The sequence below is a fragment of the Gopherus evgoodei genome, chromosome 1 (assembly GCF_007399415.2).
Source record: "Gopherus evgoodei ecotype Sinaloan lineage chromosome 1, rGopEvg1_v1.p, whole genome shotgun sequence".
Lineage (NCBI taxonomy): Eukaryota > Metazoa > Chordata > Testudines > Testudinidae > Gopherus > Gopherus evgoodei.
The window spans coordinates 233,566,233-233,582,999 of record NC_044322.1 but is presented as its reverse complement, the minus strand read 5'-3'; the positions used below and the strand labels follow the sequence as shown (position 1 = coordinate 233,582,999).

Genomic DNA, 16,767 nt, shown 5'->3' with positions numbered 1-16,767 from the left:
TACAGGCAGAGATATAGCTAGATAATATTAATAATGTACAGAAAACTATAATCTACTTCTGTACTTCAACAATGGCTACAAACATTAATTAATGAAACTTACAAGGCAGGGAAATATTATCATCCCCATATTGCAGATGTGGATAATGAGGGAACAGATAGGACAATTGACTTGCTGAGGGTCACAATGGAAGTTTGACAGAATTACAAACAGAACTCAGATCAAGAGAATGTGTGTGGTACAAAGCTTTGACTGGGATTGCTACAATAAGCCTGTGTGGCAGAGCCAGGGGTGGGCTATGTAAATCATTCTAAGCCCAGTTAAAAACTTTATACTGTGTGACAGACCCAGACCAGTGGGGTACAGGAGTCTGGTCCTGTTGGTATCTAGGAAGTGGGTGGGCGAAGGCCGCCCACTGCAAAAGGACCTCCCCCCAGCCTAAGGAGAGAATCCACAGGTCTGTGATACTAAATAAATATGGGGGGACAAGTAAGGAAAAAAACAGGATTGGGAGTGAGGTTACAGGAGTCTGGTCCTATTGGTATCCAGGAGGTGGGTGGGTGAAGCCCACCCACTTCTAAAGTACATCCCCCCAGCCTAAGGGGAAGATCCACAGGTCTGGGACACCAACTAATTCCGTGGGACAACTAATGAAAAAAACAGGATCAGGAGTGAGGTCACAGGAGTCTGGTAGAGGGCAAATATACTGGTCCTATTGGCATCCAGCGGGGGTGGGCGGGCGAAGCCCGTCCACTTCTAAAGGGCTGCCCCCCCAGCCTAAGGGGAGGACCCACAGGTCTGGGACACCAACTAATTCCGTGGGACAACTAATGAAAAAAACAGGATCAGGAGTGAGGTCACAGGAGTCTGGTAGAGGGCAAATATACTGGTCACTGGATGAGTAGTTTTCTGTTCCCTGAGTGACCAGAGCAGGGGCTGCACTAGAGTAATCAGGAACCTGCTAGAACCAATTAAGACAGGCAGGATAATTAAGACACCTGGAGCCAATTAAGAAACTGCTAGAATCAGTTAGAACAGACTGGCTAATCAGGGCACCTGAGTTTAAAAAGGATCTCACTTCGGTTTGTGGCATGTGTGAGGAGCTGAGAGGGAGTGGGAGTGCTGCTGGAGAACTGAGTACAAGTATTATCAGACACCAGGAGGAGGGTGTTTGGAAGAGGCCATGGGGAAGTACCCCAGGGAATTATAGCTGTCATGCAGCTGTTACAGGAGGCACTCTAGACAGCTGCACCCACAGGTCTCTGGGCTGGAACCCGAAGTAGAGGGTGGGCCTGGGTTCCTCCCAACTCCTGATCAGACACAGAAGGAGTTGACCTGGACTGGGGGTCCACCAGAGGGGAAGATCTCTGAGGTAAGCAAATCCGCCAATAAGCGCAGGACCCACCAAGGTAGAGGAGGAACTTTCTCACAACTGTAACATCATTTTTAATGCTACTTGTACAGAAAAGCACTTTTGGAGAAATTTTATAGATTTTACAAAAATAAACCATGGTCATATAACTCCATCTGTAAAGCTAGTTTGTCTTAGTAACTACCTGATTTCTTAATTACCTTGCCCTGTAGTACAGATGGACAGGAGAGTTAAAAACCTTCTTTGAGGCCCAATCCTTTGTATTTAAGACAATGGGAGTTTTCCCCCTTAACTTCAATGGAAGGAAGTATTGGCCATTTATGTTTATTCATAAAATAGAAGAAATTGGAAAGCAAAACTGTGCCAACATACCACTTGTTAGCCTACTGTCATACATCCCATAAATGAAAGATGTATATAATCAATGCTGTTCAAGATACCTGAAGTCTGCACCCACTCAAAATGATTCGGAAAAGAGAAGAGCCCAGTATCAAAGATTCTAAAGGACACAAAAAAGTAAATCAAGGTTATATGTAAAATTTTGGGTCAGCCAAATGTCAGAGTCCTATAAATGTTAATCATAAAGTATGTAACCAGAGTTTGTCAAAGCAGAGACGTGATAATGTACCGCACACTCATTCTGGTGCACGTGCCCTATCCCAATCTGCTTGTAAAGGATACAACAGACTGAAGTAATCCCAGTGTATTAGGGATACAGTGTACCTTCAGGGATCAAGGTTTTGCCTCTTAGTAATTCTTGCAACAATATAGATTATTCTACTCTAGTATATAACTAAAAAAGAGTACTTCTCTGTACAGCTTCAGGGTAGAAATTTCAGAAGTTCTGACTGTGATCTAAGTTCACTTCCATTGAAATCAGCTTCCATTGACTTCAGTGAGAGCAGAGTTAGGCCAATGCTGAGTCTACCCTCAGCATTCTCTACTAGCTACTCAATTTTTGAAAGCTTCCTGTTAGGCACAGGTGTATTTTCACCCTGCAATACATGTGCATACATTTCAGTTAGTGTAAAAGAGACTAGAATATGCAGGTTGTATTGCTAATCATACCACAGCTCATATAGGAAAAAAAACTGGTAGTTCACAGGGTGGAACATTATATCCATGAGTGATCAAACAAGGGTGAAAACAATGCTCTGGATGATCAGGGTCAGGAGGGGAGTGGAAGAATCAAACAGGATGAGGGGAGGGAGATTTTTTTTAAATTAAGATTCCTGTAGTAACATTTGTTTTGCCATAGTGTCTTCCACTGAAAGAGCTCAACGTTTTTCATAAATAGTAATGAATTATCTGTCTTTTTAGGTACTTATATGGGCCTCCACTCTTATAAAACAAGCACCTCCCAAATAATTACCAAAACCAAACAAATTCAAAACCAGAATTTTCCTTCCTTCATTGCCTTCAGGAGAAAACTGGAATAGGCAGTTTAATTTATTCACATTTTTAAATAAATTGTAAATGTAAGAGGGTGAGGCTGGCATGTGAAGTGTTATTGACAAAAAAGGTACTTGACGAACATTCATGAACGGGAGGACCGTTCAGTAGTTATGGTGCTAGCCCAGGATTTGAGAGGCTAAGATTCAATTCTCTGTGCTGCCACTGACATCCTGTATGACCTCCCGGAAGTCATTTAAGATGGGATCCACAAAGGGAATGAAGCATTGCAACATTGAGCATCATGATGCCTAGAAAAATCACAGGAACAACATTGATCCACCTATGCTCCCTAGACAATGAATGGGGGGAGATGAGTGCCTTAGAATGCACTCCACAAAGCCAGCATAGTAGGCAGGGACCTGCCTAAGCCAGCCAGTGGGAGATGCCAACTAGACAGGTGTGGCTTAAGCCCCAGATCTCTCTTGGATTTAGGCATGTAAGTACAGGCTGCAGAGAGGTGCCTATTTCTGCTTAGCAATACACAAATGGGAACCAGCTACCTGATTCCAGGCGCCTATGGTGTTTCTTGCCAGAATGAGTTAGGCACCTGCCTCATGCCACACAAAACAGTCAGAGGAGGAGACAATAAGTATCTTTGTGGATAGAGGCCTTAGTCTGTCTGTGCCTCGGTTGTCCATCTGTAAAAATAGGAATAATAGCACTGCCCTGCCTCACAGGGGAAATGCGAGGGTAAATATGTTACAGATTATGAGGTGGTCAGATACTACAGTGATGGATCCCATTTAAGTATCATAGTTGTGATTGCCAGGAGGCCTGCAGCTTGCTCTTGTCTCCAGTGAGAGTGAGTTTCAGGGGTCCATGTAATGCAAAACAGAGCATGCCAGTTGCTGTGTTGTGGGAAATTAGGAAAAACGCTTTATGGTTTTTTTCCCTCTGAAATTTTCTGCAAAAATACTCCAGTTTTTAATGAAAAACTGAATTATTGTTTTTAATCACGAGAAAATTTCAGATGGAATGAAGAATTTTCTGCTAAGAAAAACTAATCATTTTTTTAAAAGACAATTTCCCCCAAAATACCCCCAACCTTTGAAAATTTTGCAATCAACCAGCTTTGCCCCACATTCACAAGCCTCGTCGTATCAGTCAACATACTAGGTTGCATTGTTCTTGTGGTATGTACCAGTTCTGGAAGGCATGATCACAGAGAGTCAACCTCTCAGGCAGGGCCAGTCCCATGGAGGGCAGAGAAACCTTGAATTGAACACTACATTTAGTGAAGAGAGAGGCGCACCAAGGTGCTGTGCTTGTGGGGACTAGTTTTGCTAAGTAGCTGCTGCCATTTGTGTGAAATGTAGCTAGTTCTGAGTGCATGGCTTTGTTCCTCAGAGCATCCCTTATGAGGCAGGTTACAGAGGATGCACCAGCAACATTAATTCTGGTTTTAGAGCTAGTACAGGTTTTCAGAGATCCTACATTTCTAAAGTGAGCAACACTACTAAAAATACTTCTAGACATTTTAACATAACTCACATGTATTAGTAATACACCCACTCTGCATATTATTATCATCCCCATTTTAACAGAGAGTGAAACCCAGGCAAAGAGGAGTAGAATGACATGCTGAAGTGGTGGGTCTAGAACCCAGATCTCTTGATATTTCAAGCTGTGTTTTAACCATTTAACCACATTGTCTCTCATTAGTTTGTTGGTGAAAATGGGCTTTTCTTTTGATTTCCTGATAAAAGGCAACTATGAGGCCATCTTAGGGTTTTGCCTGCACTCTTGTGGTTTATTCAGGACTATCCAAGGAATTGTGAATCTATAATTCAGAGTTGCTTGTTATGAAGCTGTACGTATGTGCCACATACACATCTCAAGGAAAAAAGGGGGAGCAGCCATAAGAGAGTGCCTCAAAACATCAAGCTAAAACAGGGGTAGGCAACCTATGGCATGCATGCCGAAGGCAGCACGTGAGCTGATTTTCAATGGCACTCACACTGCTCGGATCCTGACTGCCAGTTGGGGGGGGCGGGCTCTGCATTTTAATTTAGTTTTAAATGAAACATCTCAAACATTTAAAAAACCTTATTTACTTTACATACAACAATAGTTTAGTTATATATTATAGACTTAGAGAAGGAGACCTTCTAAAAACATTAAAATGTGTTACTGGCATGCGAAACCTTAAATTAGAGTGAATAAATGAAGACTCGGCACCCTATTTCTGAAAGGTTGCTGACCCCTGAGCTAAAACCTTAATACTGGTTAGTGACCTAAGGAGTGTTTGCCAGGAGGGAATTTTAATTCAATTGTCCAAATAGAAGGTATTTAACCTCTTGCTCTCACATAATTACAGTACTTTGGTTTTCTTTAAAAAGCACATTTAGAACTGGTGAAAGGTGTCAGCTTTAGACCACTGAAGCCTTCTGTTCTATAGGAAAGGTATAACGTGCACTCTTCTCACAGTATGCCTTAGCACTGACCTAGAGCGACCACCTGGAGCAGGGAGCCAGTAGTTTAGTCTCCATGGCTGCAGGGTCCTTGGCTTCTCTGAAGAGACAGCCAACAAAGGAGTCAGTTAAGGCTAATTGTGTCAGTGGTTACTGGTGTATGGATACTTCTCTATGTAAAATAAGACTGAGCCCAGTCTCTCATTTCAGAGAGCCTGTGAGCTGGTAATGACTTTCAGTCATTATTGATCTGAGAGATAGTCCTACCAGTGGCAAAAGCTTCTATCCCAGGCCTTTACTTCTGGTTGCTATTGGCTTGTTTCATCCCAAGGGCATGGAACGCTGAGAAATGAAGCCATAAATGGGGTCACTGTCTTTTATGCGAGCTCCCCAAATTCATCCCTGTTAGAAGTATCTGAATGATGTTATCTTGCCCTTCTCTTCACAGACTGCAGGCTGCTTTGGGATTACGTCTATCAGCTGCTTTCTGACAGCCGGTACGAAAACTTCATCCGATGGGAGGACAAGGAATCCAAAATATTTCGGATAGTGGATCCCAACGGGTTGGCTCGGCTGTGGGGAAACCACAAGGTAAAGAGCGGTGGGGTTTTCCTCCCAGAGAATGTTGCCATTTTTAATATTCTGGAGTTCACCCAGAAACATTAAAGAGAGAAAGAGAAAGTGAAAGAGTTATGGAAAGATTTAATCTTTCATTCTATTTGTATCAGTTTACATATCTAAAGCATCCAACCTTCATCAGCAGGGACCACAGAAAGCCAGGCATTATAAAAAGAGCCTGGTAGATTGTGGATAAAGACATTTAGCAAGAAAATGATATGGACTCAGGTTGTAATAGTTCTGCTTTCTGAAGGTATCTCCCTCCTCCTTAGGTCTGACCCTACTGGGTGCTCAGGCTAGCTAGAGTGATGTCTGGAAGGGGCCATAATGTCTCTGGCATGGAGCTTTCTTAGGAAAACCACAGGTTAACAATTTAATAGAAATCTCTACTTGGGGACTCATCTGAGATTTTGACATTGCCTGTTTTCTCTTTCCAAAGGCTGAGCTGCTTCACATTCCTTGCCACATTGATAAAACAGCTATTGCCTGGGAGGAGAAAATATTATGTTGTAAGAAACACGAAATACAATAGCATTAGAATCTTCCTTGTCTGAAAATGGTTCTGATTTGCTTGCATTAAAGCGGTGGTCACCAGCCTGTCGATTGTGATCGACTGGTCGATCCTGGGGACTCTCCCAATCAATCATGCTCTCCGGTGGTGCAGCGGGGCTGCCACTAAGACAGGCTCCCTGCCTGCCTCGGCCTGGGGGCAGGGGCACACAGGGGTCTCTGCACCCTGCTCTGACCTGCAAGCATCATCCCCGCAGCTCCCATTGGCCGGTAATGGGGAACTATGGCCAATGGGAGCTTTGAGGTCGGTGCCTGCAGAGAGGGGCAGCGCACAGACTTATGTGCCCCCGTCCTTCCTCCCAGGCTGTGATCAGAGAAAAGTGAATGGAGATTTGGGTGCCTCAGTTTTAGATGCCCAACTCTGAGATACCTTAAAGGACCTAATTTTCAGAAAGTGTTGAGCACCCACTGTCTGACAGGCCACTTTTGAAAATCTTGGCCTTACAGCACAGGGAGGCTTTGGAGAATAGGCACTTCTGCTGGAGAATGAGCCTGCTGGCAGCAGAAGAACTTGGGTGAACAAAACCCAGCTTCTCCATTCTCACGCTCTCATTTGCCACTGGAGCCTTCCCTAAAGCATCACCGAGCCAGCCATGGCTCTCAATGGGAGGGGCAAACAAAAGAGGCCTTTTGAAAAATAAAACAAGAGTGAGGGATCTGGGCTCAGTTAAGTAAGCGACTGATGGCGGTTGCTCATGTCAGGCATAGAATGGGCAAGCACTGCACAAGCTTCCCACACACAGCTGTGCCAGCATATCTTATTTCAGACCTCTGACACTCTGCTGTTATAGAGCTGCGCCCCAGCACAGCTCTGCCAATGCACCTCCTAGTGTTCCAGAGCAGAGAGTCTCCTGAGCAGAGATTCCCAGTGTGCCAAAGTGTGTGGGGGGGAGGGGCTTTGAAATGTAAACAGATGTACACATTAGTGGAATTATTCCTGATTTACACCAGAAAAAAAGTGAGAGGAGAAACAGGCTCTAGATTTCAAAGTGCTGTGTAAACATTAGCTAATTATGGAGGGGAAGCCCAGTGGAGCACCACCTTTAACAGGAAGGAGTGCTGTCAAATAAAGTTTAGCTGTTCACAAGCTTATACAAAAGGCCATCATTGAAAGTAAATCCTACATGGGGTGATACTCTCTTTCATAACTAAGTCTCTTCTCGTGATGAAGGCCTTTGCTGAGCACAGTCCAATGTGACCTATTTAAAAATCGCTCCCCATTTTTGGAAGCCACCCTCATTCAAATCACACTGTGTGAAAAGAAAACCATAAAATGCTGGAGAAGCAAGATGCGCCTACAAACAGCAGATGATCAGAGCAGGTAGCTTCTTTAACTAGCATGGTCATTTCGCCTCGCTGTGGTATTTCTATAGCTGCTTCCAAAGCTTTAGGAAGGGTGTACTGAATTGTGTCTCACTGCTTTTCTTTTGGAACAAACAGAACAGAACAAATATGACCTATGAGAAAATGTCCAGAGCCCTACGCCACTACTACAAACTAAATATCATCCGGAAGGAGCCAGGACAAAGGCTTTTGTTCAGGTAATTGTTCCTCTTTCTTTCTTCCCCCTTCTCCTCTTGGGGTGATTTCTTTTTGATGATAACAGGAAGTAGTTTGGGGCAGGTTGTTCCACTACCAGCCATGTAGCACCATTGTCAATGGGCATAAAACTGAAAGAGCCTTTCACACTGGTGCTTCCACACCTTCAGGGGGGCTGTACCAATGTACCAGACAAAGAGCCTGATCTACTGCTCACTGGAATCATTCCATTGACTCCAGCAGACACTGGATCAGGCTTTAAGACCTCAGTTGTGTGCTTCCCATTTGGTTTCACAGTTTAAATCACAGCAGTGCTTGATTTAAACCCAGGTCTTTTGATCTCACCACATCGGAGCTTGAGCTACTTCAAACCTCCATCTTGTGATCACTCAACTGGGATTTGGAGTTCCCCTGAACACCAGCAGGGTTTATAACATGTACTGCGGCATGGGAGGTGTGCAGCGGCCGTGGAATGGGACCCAACATAGAGGCTTATAATGAGCAGAGGAAAGGGGAAAGCTAGGCGAGCCAGTCACAAAACCTGAAGTACCAGTATTGGCAATACATCCCAGTGTTTGGGAACCACTGTTCTAGACTGTGGGAAACAGAGATGTAGTGGATGTATATGTCTGTAATTTGTCAGTATCTAGGAGGAGCTCTGTATCTAGTGAGGCAGGATCACTGGAAACTGATCCCACTTTAGAGTCTGATGCAAAGCTCCCTGAAGCCATTTGGAGTCTCTCCTTTGACATCAATGGATTTTGGAACACTCATTTTAACTGGAAGGCAGGGTTTTGTTTGGGGCTTCTTAGCATAGTATGGAAAAAGAAATAACTAGAGCCAGTCAAAATTACATTGAAAACATTTTTGATGGAAGAGAGTAAGTTCATGGAAACCTTGTGCTTTGGTAAAAAAAAGTTTATATAAAAAAAGACAAAGGAAAAAAGGGAGTAAATGGGGAGGGAAAAATCAATTATTTCAATTTTTGATGAGAAATTTTTTCAAAATTTCAAACTTTCCAATGAACAATTGATGTTTTTTAGCTGGCTCTAATAATATTGAAAGAGAAAAAGAGCAGCTGTAGAAAGTCACCCTATTCATTTTTTTTCCTCATATCAGTGTAGAATAATGCAGAATGTGACTTTGTGAACAACATGCAGACAGTTGTCTTAAAACCACCATGTAGAGTTGCTAACAGAGCAAGATGGAGGTAGTGAGAGATCTATAGTAGAGAGGCTGCATGTTTTCTGTAGCACGAGAGGTCAGTGCTGATACTTGGCCTTGCTTAATTCACCAGCATTTACTTACTATGCAGCTGGAGGCCCCACTCAGTACAGGTGGCTTCTCCTCTCCCTTTCATGTGGGCCTGCCTTCATATCCAAACAGTGTACTTAAACCAACAGGTAATTAAATGTTTTTCTGATTGTGTTCTAAGGAAGCCTATCAGTATCTAGGGGCTGCTAAGGGCAGGGCATGCAGAAAACACTCGGGTGCTGGGGGCAAAAAAAAGACTAGGAAGGAAGCACAGAGACTCTTACATACCTTTGAGGATAATGCCCATTGATTTCAATGGAAGTTAGGCACCTAAATACTTTTGAGCATCTGGGACAAAGTAACTAGGGAGATGTTATGGCAGGGTATTAGGGATACTCAGGAGCCCAGGAAACTCAGGATCATAGTAAGGGTTAAGGGGGGAAGCCATTGATTGACTTGTCACTTTGTTTTGAAGGTTCATGAAGACCCCAGATGAGATTATGAGTGGCCGAACAGACCGCCTTGAGCACCTTGAGTCCCAGGAACTGGATGAACAAATATATCAAGAAGATGAGTGCTGAAGGAACCAACATGCACCACCTCAGTGGGTCCGTGGGAGAAATGTCTGCCTGGGTGTCTGGAGGAGTTTGGGAAGGGGAACAAGAACACAGGAGCAGAAGATGGGGTCAAGGCTTACCTTGAAGACCATGCAGGACCCAAAGCACCTTAGTAAAAATAAAAACTAGCAGAGGTGGTGGCGGCAGCAAGGTGGAGGAGAGAGAGCCTGGACTCATGCACTACTTCGTTGTCCCTACCAAGTCTCCCTTGACTTGTTTTTATTTTCTTTTTGTTGGTTTGTTTCATTCTTTCCTAATAAATATGCAGTTTGACTTTTCTTAATTCATGTAGGATGAGACGCCAGGTTTTGCTTTTTCAGAAGCCTTTCCTATGGAAATAAATGGAGCCCTATTATTTTCTGTGCAAGTCTCACAACATAACTATGGTGGCCGTGGCACAGAAGGGGTCACCCTACTGGTTCCATTTGCTCAGATCACATTTGCTCATGCTGGCACAAGGAAGGTCTCAAGCTACCAAGAAAATGTATCCACACACCCACCTACTAATTGAAGGGGGGGGAAATATATTTTGCTACAAGCCTGGGACCCAGCGTATGTTGGGCTGGCAATGGGCTCCTGTTAACTGCTGGCACATGGACCAAATCATCTAAGTGCTCTGAGGAGCCAGGGGTTGGGAAAACAAGGAAAACCTCAGACAGAACACAATAGACTGATGCTGGCTTTTGCCCTTTCTCTAGCAAAGAAGATTTTGAATAGAAGTGACAAACAAGGTGGACTTTCTGGTTCAAGTTTTCTATCAAAAAGCAAGGGCTGAAGTATTTGTGATTACAAGTAGTTGCAATTTCCACAGCAGCTAGCAGTTTTTGCAGTAAAGGTGAAGGGCTGCTTTTACATCTTAAGGGGAAGGAAAAATGAGGAAGATACAATTGCATATAATACTCAGAAGCCTCCCGAGGATCAGCCGGCACTGCTGGAGAGAAAGTGAAATCAGAAGCATGAAAATGTGGTTGACAACCAGAGACCAAATAGCTATACTGGTATCCCGAAACTGGTTATTGATGCCTCCCATTTCCTGCCCCACCCCTCCCAAAAGCAACTCTACCAGCCAGAGATCACTTCTCAGCTTACCCATTTTTAGCAGTTTATTTTAAAAAAAAATCCACCCCATTGCATTCTTGTCTTTTTAATTTTAAGATATTCTTGTTTTGGCAGCTCCAGTTTGGTGTGCAGTCTTTAGGGCAAGAGCAGCTTTGGCTGCTGCCTGCTACTGGTGGAAGAAAGAACCTTGCCTAGATTGCTATCAGCAGGAGCAATGGTCCTTTCATCCATATGGACTTTTATGTCAGAGACTGGGAAAACTATTTCCTTTTGTAACTGTGCTTTGGTTGGTCCCTGTAGGGATGAGAATTGGTGGTTTCAGGACAAGTGATGGATCCATCAGCCATCCCTTGTTAGTCAAGGAAAAATCTAGTTGCAAAATATGCATTTGGGAAAGGAGAAGATCATGTAATTTTTCAACAAGGAGATTGGAGTTTCTCTGCACAGGCATCATGGGATGTCCAAAGGAAAGGAAGCCTGTGTCTGTTCATTAATAAAATCTCTTTTGTAGATCATAGGAGTATGAAATTGAAGAAATCAGGGGATCATTAAATCTATCTTACCAAAAAGCCCAGATACAAAACCTGATCTTAACCAAATATTGAACAGGAATGTTGCTATACAGAAAATTTTCCATTTGGTTAGGCATGGTACCCTGTATATTTAAGTATCTGTAGTCTAATTTCACTGCAAGGTGCACTGAGTCACATATGGCAGAGGGAAGGGGTTTTTAATGGGCATAGAGTGCCACACCCTGGAATGACAACAAACCCTTCCCAGTTGTCCTCACATGAAGAAAGACTGGGAATACATCTTCCCTCAAGCTTTATCCAGCCACATAATGAACTGTTTTTTCCATGCTCTGAGTGGTTGTGCTTACAGATTGCAACACACTGTGTATTTGACTTTTTCCTGCATCAAAGAACAACAAATATCAGCAAAAGAGATGATCACCACCCCATCAGTCCTTGGGATGGCTCTGAAACCCTTGAGCACAAAAAGGGTCATTGGGGAAGGTGCTGAGGAATTCTGGCTCTGTGGCCATGGACCTGAAACTGAAGGGAGAGAAAGCTGGTTTTGTTTGGTTTTAGCTAAAGAAAGTGACCTTGTTCAAGGAGATAAGTGGCGGTCCCTTCTCAGGAGCAGAGGCTTAGATGATGAGGGAAAATACCCTCTGGCTTTAGCCATAGCACACAGAGCTGGCAAACATCTAACCAAGAAAACTCAAGCCAAAAAAAAAAAAAAAAAAGGGAGATTTCAACTAAGAAATGGAGAGGGAAACATCAAAAAGGCATCAGATTTAAAGGAAGTTCCTTACTCTTCACTTCCTTTCTACCATCTGAAAATAGAAAGAAAACAAGAGTTTGCTATTTTATCCGTTGGTACTCTGGCCATGACCAATAAGTGATCATCATTCATTTCCTCTGCTCCAACTACATGGTTGGAAGGAGGAGGAGGACTCTTGTATTTAAGGGCTCTAAGCTACGTTTTTCTGCTGCGTTGGTATTTGTGTGCTGAGGAGTTTGCCAATTTGGTCTACACACCCTTGCCATTTGTGGTGGCAAACATGGTGAAACGTCATCATGGGGATGGTAAAGGGGTGGAAGGTAAGGAATCCTGAACTCACACCTATTTGCCCCAGGGTGAAATTTCACAGAAAAGTTTTTGCCTTTGACAATAATTGGTAACTGATACCTGCAGAAACCAAGAAATAATCTAGACTGCAAAAAATTTGAGCTATGTTTCCTTTCTGGTGTTATGAATGTTGGGAATTTTCTTTCACCACAGAGCTATGGCATGTGACTCCCATCCCCTTTTAGAGTCCACTTCCTCCTTCACATCCTTAATGAAGAAGAGCTTTGCCAAGGAAGACCCATACAGACACACCAGTAAGAATGAACATAGTCTTTGGATGCACAGCAGGCCCTTAGCATAGTGAATTTTTCAGATAAGTAAGGTTGCCATCTTTCTGTCAAGATCTAAATGGCTTATGGAGTGGTAGAGCAAGTGCCAAGAGCTGGAGTGTATGACTGAGCAGCCAGCCAGGCTGAAGGGACTTGCAATATCTGAATTTGAGGTGTCCTTAGTATCCTGGGGGCCAGTTCATTAGAAGAAGACTTCTACAGCAACTGTAGGAAATGGATTCCCTCCTGTCTTGCAGAGAGATCCATTTCCCACCTATACTGATAGTTCAGTCGTGTTTTACCTACACTCCATACGGCCTCCATTTTTGGAAGTGTGGTTATCAGGGAGAATTTTGCCCTTTTCACCTCCCTCAGCCCCTGAATTCCCAGTGTAGGATTTGCCAACTGCCATATAGCCCTAGTTTCTGCCCACTCCCTCAAAGGAAACTGGAAAAGGGAGAAAGACTTTAAGGAACCCCTTAACCACTGGGTGATGGGCCTTTTCTTGAAATAGCGTGGCTAGACAGAGCCCTCCCTTGCCATCAACTTGCTACAGATCTGTACAAGCCAGATCCTTCTGCAAACAAAAGAGGGACAATGCTGCTTGGGCAGGACAGATGGCAGATCTGTAAGTCAATAAGGAAGTCTTTTTGCAGTTAAAGTCTCAAACCTTGTGAGGACTATCCATTGAGAAAACACTGTTAGGGTCACCTGCATAAACACTAAGTAACTGCAACCACTTGCGATCTCCGATAAATACTGAGCATGCATTTTTCATGATTTCTCTTTATATGACTGCAACCATGTGCAAATCCAGAATGCATTTTTTTAAATGAATTCTAGTCTGTTTTTATTGATGGCTTTTTTTAAAAAAAAAGAAAATAAGGTATGGGGTTAAGGGACTGAATCAAATGAATGTAAAAAAAAAACAAAACAAAAGCCTTTTCTCAGGGCCAGTGAGTTGCAAATAATTTTTAAAAATGTCTGTAATTACATCATCTCAATAAAAAAAATGTTTAATATAAAAATGAGAATGCCAAGTTTCTGTTGATCTGATCATTGCGAGATGCAATTTTAAGCTATTACGGTTTCGGTGTGTAGGAACTGCTTTTCCACCAAGGGAATACACACAGAATGCAGCAGCAGTTTTCAGTCCCAAAAAGAAACCAGCAGGCTTGCCATTGCCATTGCCAACCTACATGGGCAGAGTCTGATCTTTCATGCTTCCTTTGGTTTGCAATTTGAATCCAATCCCTCAGAGCATTCTCTCTGTTCTCTTACTTACTAATGGATCCCACCCCACTTGTTCACAGATCAAACAAAGTATATACCCTAGTTTCCCTTTGCTGCAGCACAAGCTGCTTTGGAGAAAGGCTAGAGAAGGAAAAGGCTGAAGTAATACGAGGAACCAGTGTTGCAGCTTTTTTCTGTCAAACATCTCAACAGTCATACAGAAAATAAAGCAGTCTGGGGACTAGGATTTCTCCTATAGATTGTTGATGGCCACAAAAAACAGCAACCAGCCGACCTAGGACCATAGCATACACTTTCATCACATGGCAAACCCATTCCCAAATCCAGTCTCTTGGTCCCTGACTCAGTCAAGGCTAGGGTACTATGAAGGCAAAGTGGAGCCCTATAGGGCAGGTAGTCACCCTCATCTCACTGTGCTCCCACTCAATTCACTGGGAGTCCGGAGAGGGGGGTTCTGGGCACTGTCTCCTCATAAGCATCCCCTTGCAGATCAGTGAGACTCTGTTTTAGCCTGCCTCAGATTCTCTTCCTTAATGGGATAACAATGCAGTCACTTAGCCCAGTCAAGGAGAAGCCAAAAACTCTACTCTTTAGTCAGCTACGTCCCTTCGGTAAAGCTGTCTGAAAGGGGCACTTGTACAAGGGCTTCAAGGCTCTTAACTCAGAGTTCAGATAAAACTTAAAAGTCCCAAAACAAAAGGTCTCTAGATTCCCTTCAGTGGAACCAGTCACAGGCTAGGCATCTGATCCCTTGAAGGGGTAGCCTTCTGATACAGACCCAAACTGACCATGTGACCTCAGCACAAGTTACCATCTGTAAAATGGGGCTCGTAGTGTTGGCATGCCTGTTGATGGGTAATTCATGAATGTTCTTAAAGCGCTCCTCTGGCTAGCTGCTACCTTTGATGTAACAGCAGGTTCATTCGGCCAGCTGTGCCTGCTGCTTTCGGGGTGGCTGGCAGATGTTAAGATAAATTTGTGTTGTGAAGTAGCTCAAGACTCAGAGTTACCCACATACAACAATTATAATCTGGTGTGGAGTGACCTCCAACATAGAAACTATCTACATAGACTGTTTATACATGGTTATAAAAAGTTTTTTGGGGGGAAATGCACCTGTGTAGCTAGAGACCCTGCCAAAAGGAGATTCCCTAGACTGTGTCATGCTTCTGGCCTCAGAGGTGTTTTCTTGCTTTTTAGCCAAGAAGCAAATTTAATCAAACACATTTACACAGCCTTTGGGGTGTTGTTTGAAGGCATTTGGAAAAGTGGCAGGAGCAACAATTTGGGGATAATGATAGCTCAGTGATTTGAGCATTGGCCTCCTTAAACCCAGGGTTGTGAGTTCAATCCTTGAGGGGGCCACTTAGGGATGTAGGGCAAAAATGAATACTTGGTCCTGCTAGTAAAAGCAGGGGGCTGGACTCAATGACTTTTCAAGGTCCCTTCCAGTTCTAAGAGATTGGTATGTCTCCTATTACTATTAAGTTTTGGAATGGGAAGGAGATTCAGTGATTTGGGGTCAGGAATAGCTTAAGGACCAAACACTCTCACTTCCTCAGGGAGCTCAGGCCCAGAGCCTCTCAGAGAGTTAGGTGCCTAATTCCCACTGATTTCAATGAGGACAAGGCACCTATCTACCTTTGAGGATCTAGGTTTCAATGCACCTCCCTTTGAGCATCCCAGTCCAGGGAAGGAGTACACACTCAACATCTTTATTTTGCTGTTATAAACTGCTGGTGGAAGGTCCCAGCCTGAGAGTTGGGGTTATGAAGTCATTTGCTTATTCACAGAACATGAATCACACAGTCAGCTGCTGTGGAAGCTCCGCCCTCCCTCCCCCAACATTGCCCAGCTCTGACTGGAGGGAACACATGTAGGCTCCAGAAGGGTAGTCAGTCTCCATGCCCACCAAGCTATGGTATCTCCATTGAGCCTGCTGGAGAGGTTGTCAATTATAAGGGTGCTTTTTATGATATGGACACAAGTACTTCTTACTGCGATTTTTTTCCAACATGCTTTAACATGGGGACTTGGCATACAAGCCAAGGCAGCAGCTTCCAAGCAAACTATTTCCTTGGAGATTTATATAGATTCAGGCCATTTTTATTTCAACTTTAAACCCAAAGCTCTTCTCAGCAACCCCAAAAAGAAACCACCTAGGAAGCGTGTGATTGAATCAGAAGAAAACTCACATTTCCCCAGGTGCTGAAAACCACAGAATGAGACAGTGTTACTCGCTTCAGTGAATGACTGTTCTCCAGTGAGGTGTATAAACAGTCCAGTACTAAAATGCTCCAGACCTTGGTAAAGCTGTCCCATTCCTATGCTGTAGCACCTTTTAGTATCTCAGTCCTGTATTCCCACTCATCTACCAGTATGCCTAAATCCTAATGTACCACACTGTATGCTATTTCAGGTTCATAACTACCCTCACAGCTCTGCCAGCTTGCTTCTATCGTAGTCAGCAGTACACCCCACCCCCAATGTAGTCCACTTTTGCACAAATTGGAAATCATACCAAATTTGGGGGTTAATGTTCGTCAGATAAATATTCACTAATGGTAGGGCTGAACCAACACAGGCATTTTCACTTTAGATCTAAGAGTTGTTTAAATGCAGATCATCCCTGCGTTACCACAATGTGTCAAGTTCTAGCCCAACCAAATTTCTTTCCTTGTTGAAAGTTAGATAGCAAGCAGGTACTGGGGCAT

The 16,767-nt window shown here is 43.5% G+C and overlaps 1 protein-coding gene across 5 annotated transcripts in view; it reads left to right on the top strand.

Moving 5' to 3' along the window:
* The window catches only part of ETV6 (ETS variant transcription factor 6), a 180,627-nt gene extending 166,900 nt beyond the window's left edge, over nt 1–13,727 (top strand). For all 5 annotated transcript variants that reach the window (XM_030539439.1, XM_030539436.1, XM_030539443.1 and 2 more), the window contains exons 6-8: nt 5,687–5,829; nt 7,867–7,967; nt 9,695–13,727. In XM_030539439.1, the coding sequence (XP_030395299.1) occupies nt 5,687–5,829; nt 7,867–7,967; nt 9,695–9,800 (350 nt within the window). In that variant the 3' untranslated portion in view covers nt 9,801–13,727. The remainder of the gene's footprint in view (nt 1–5,686; nt 5,830–7,866; nt 7,968–9,694) is intronic.
* Nucleotides 13,728–16,767: the final 3,040 nt, after the last annotated feature.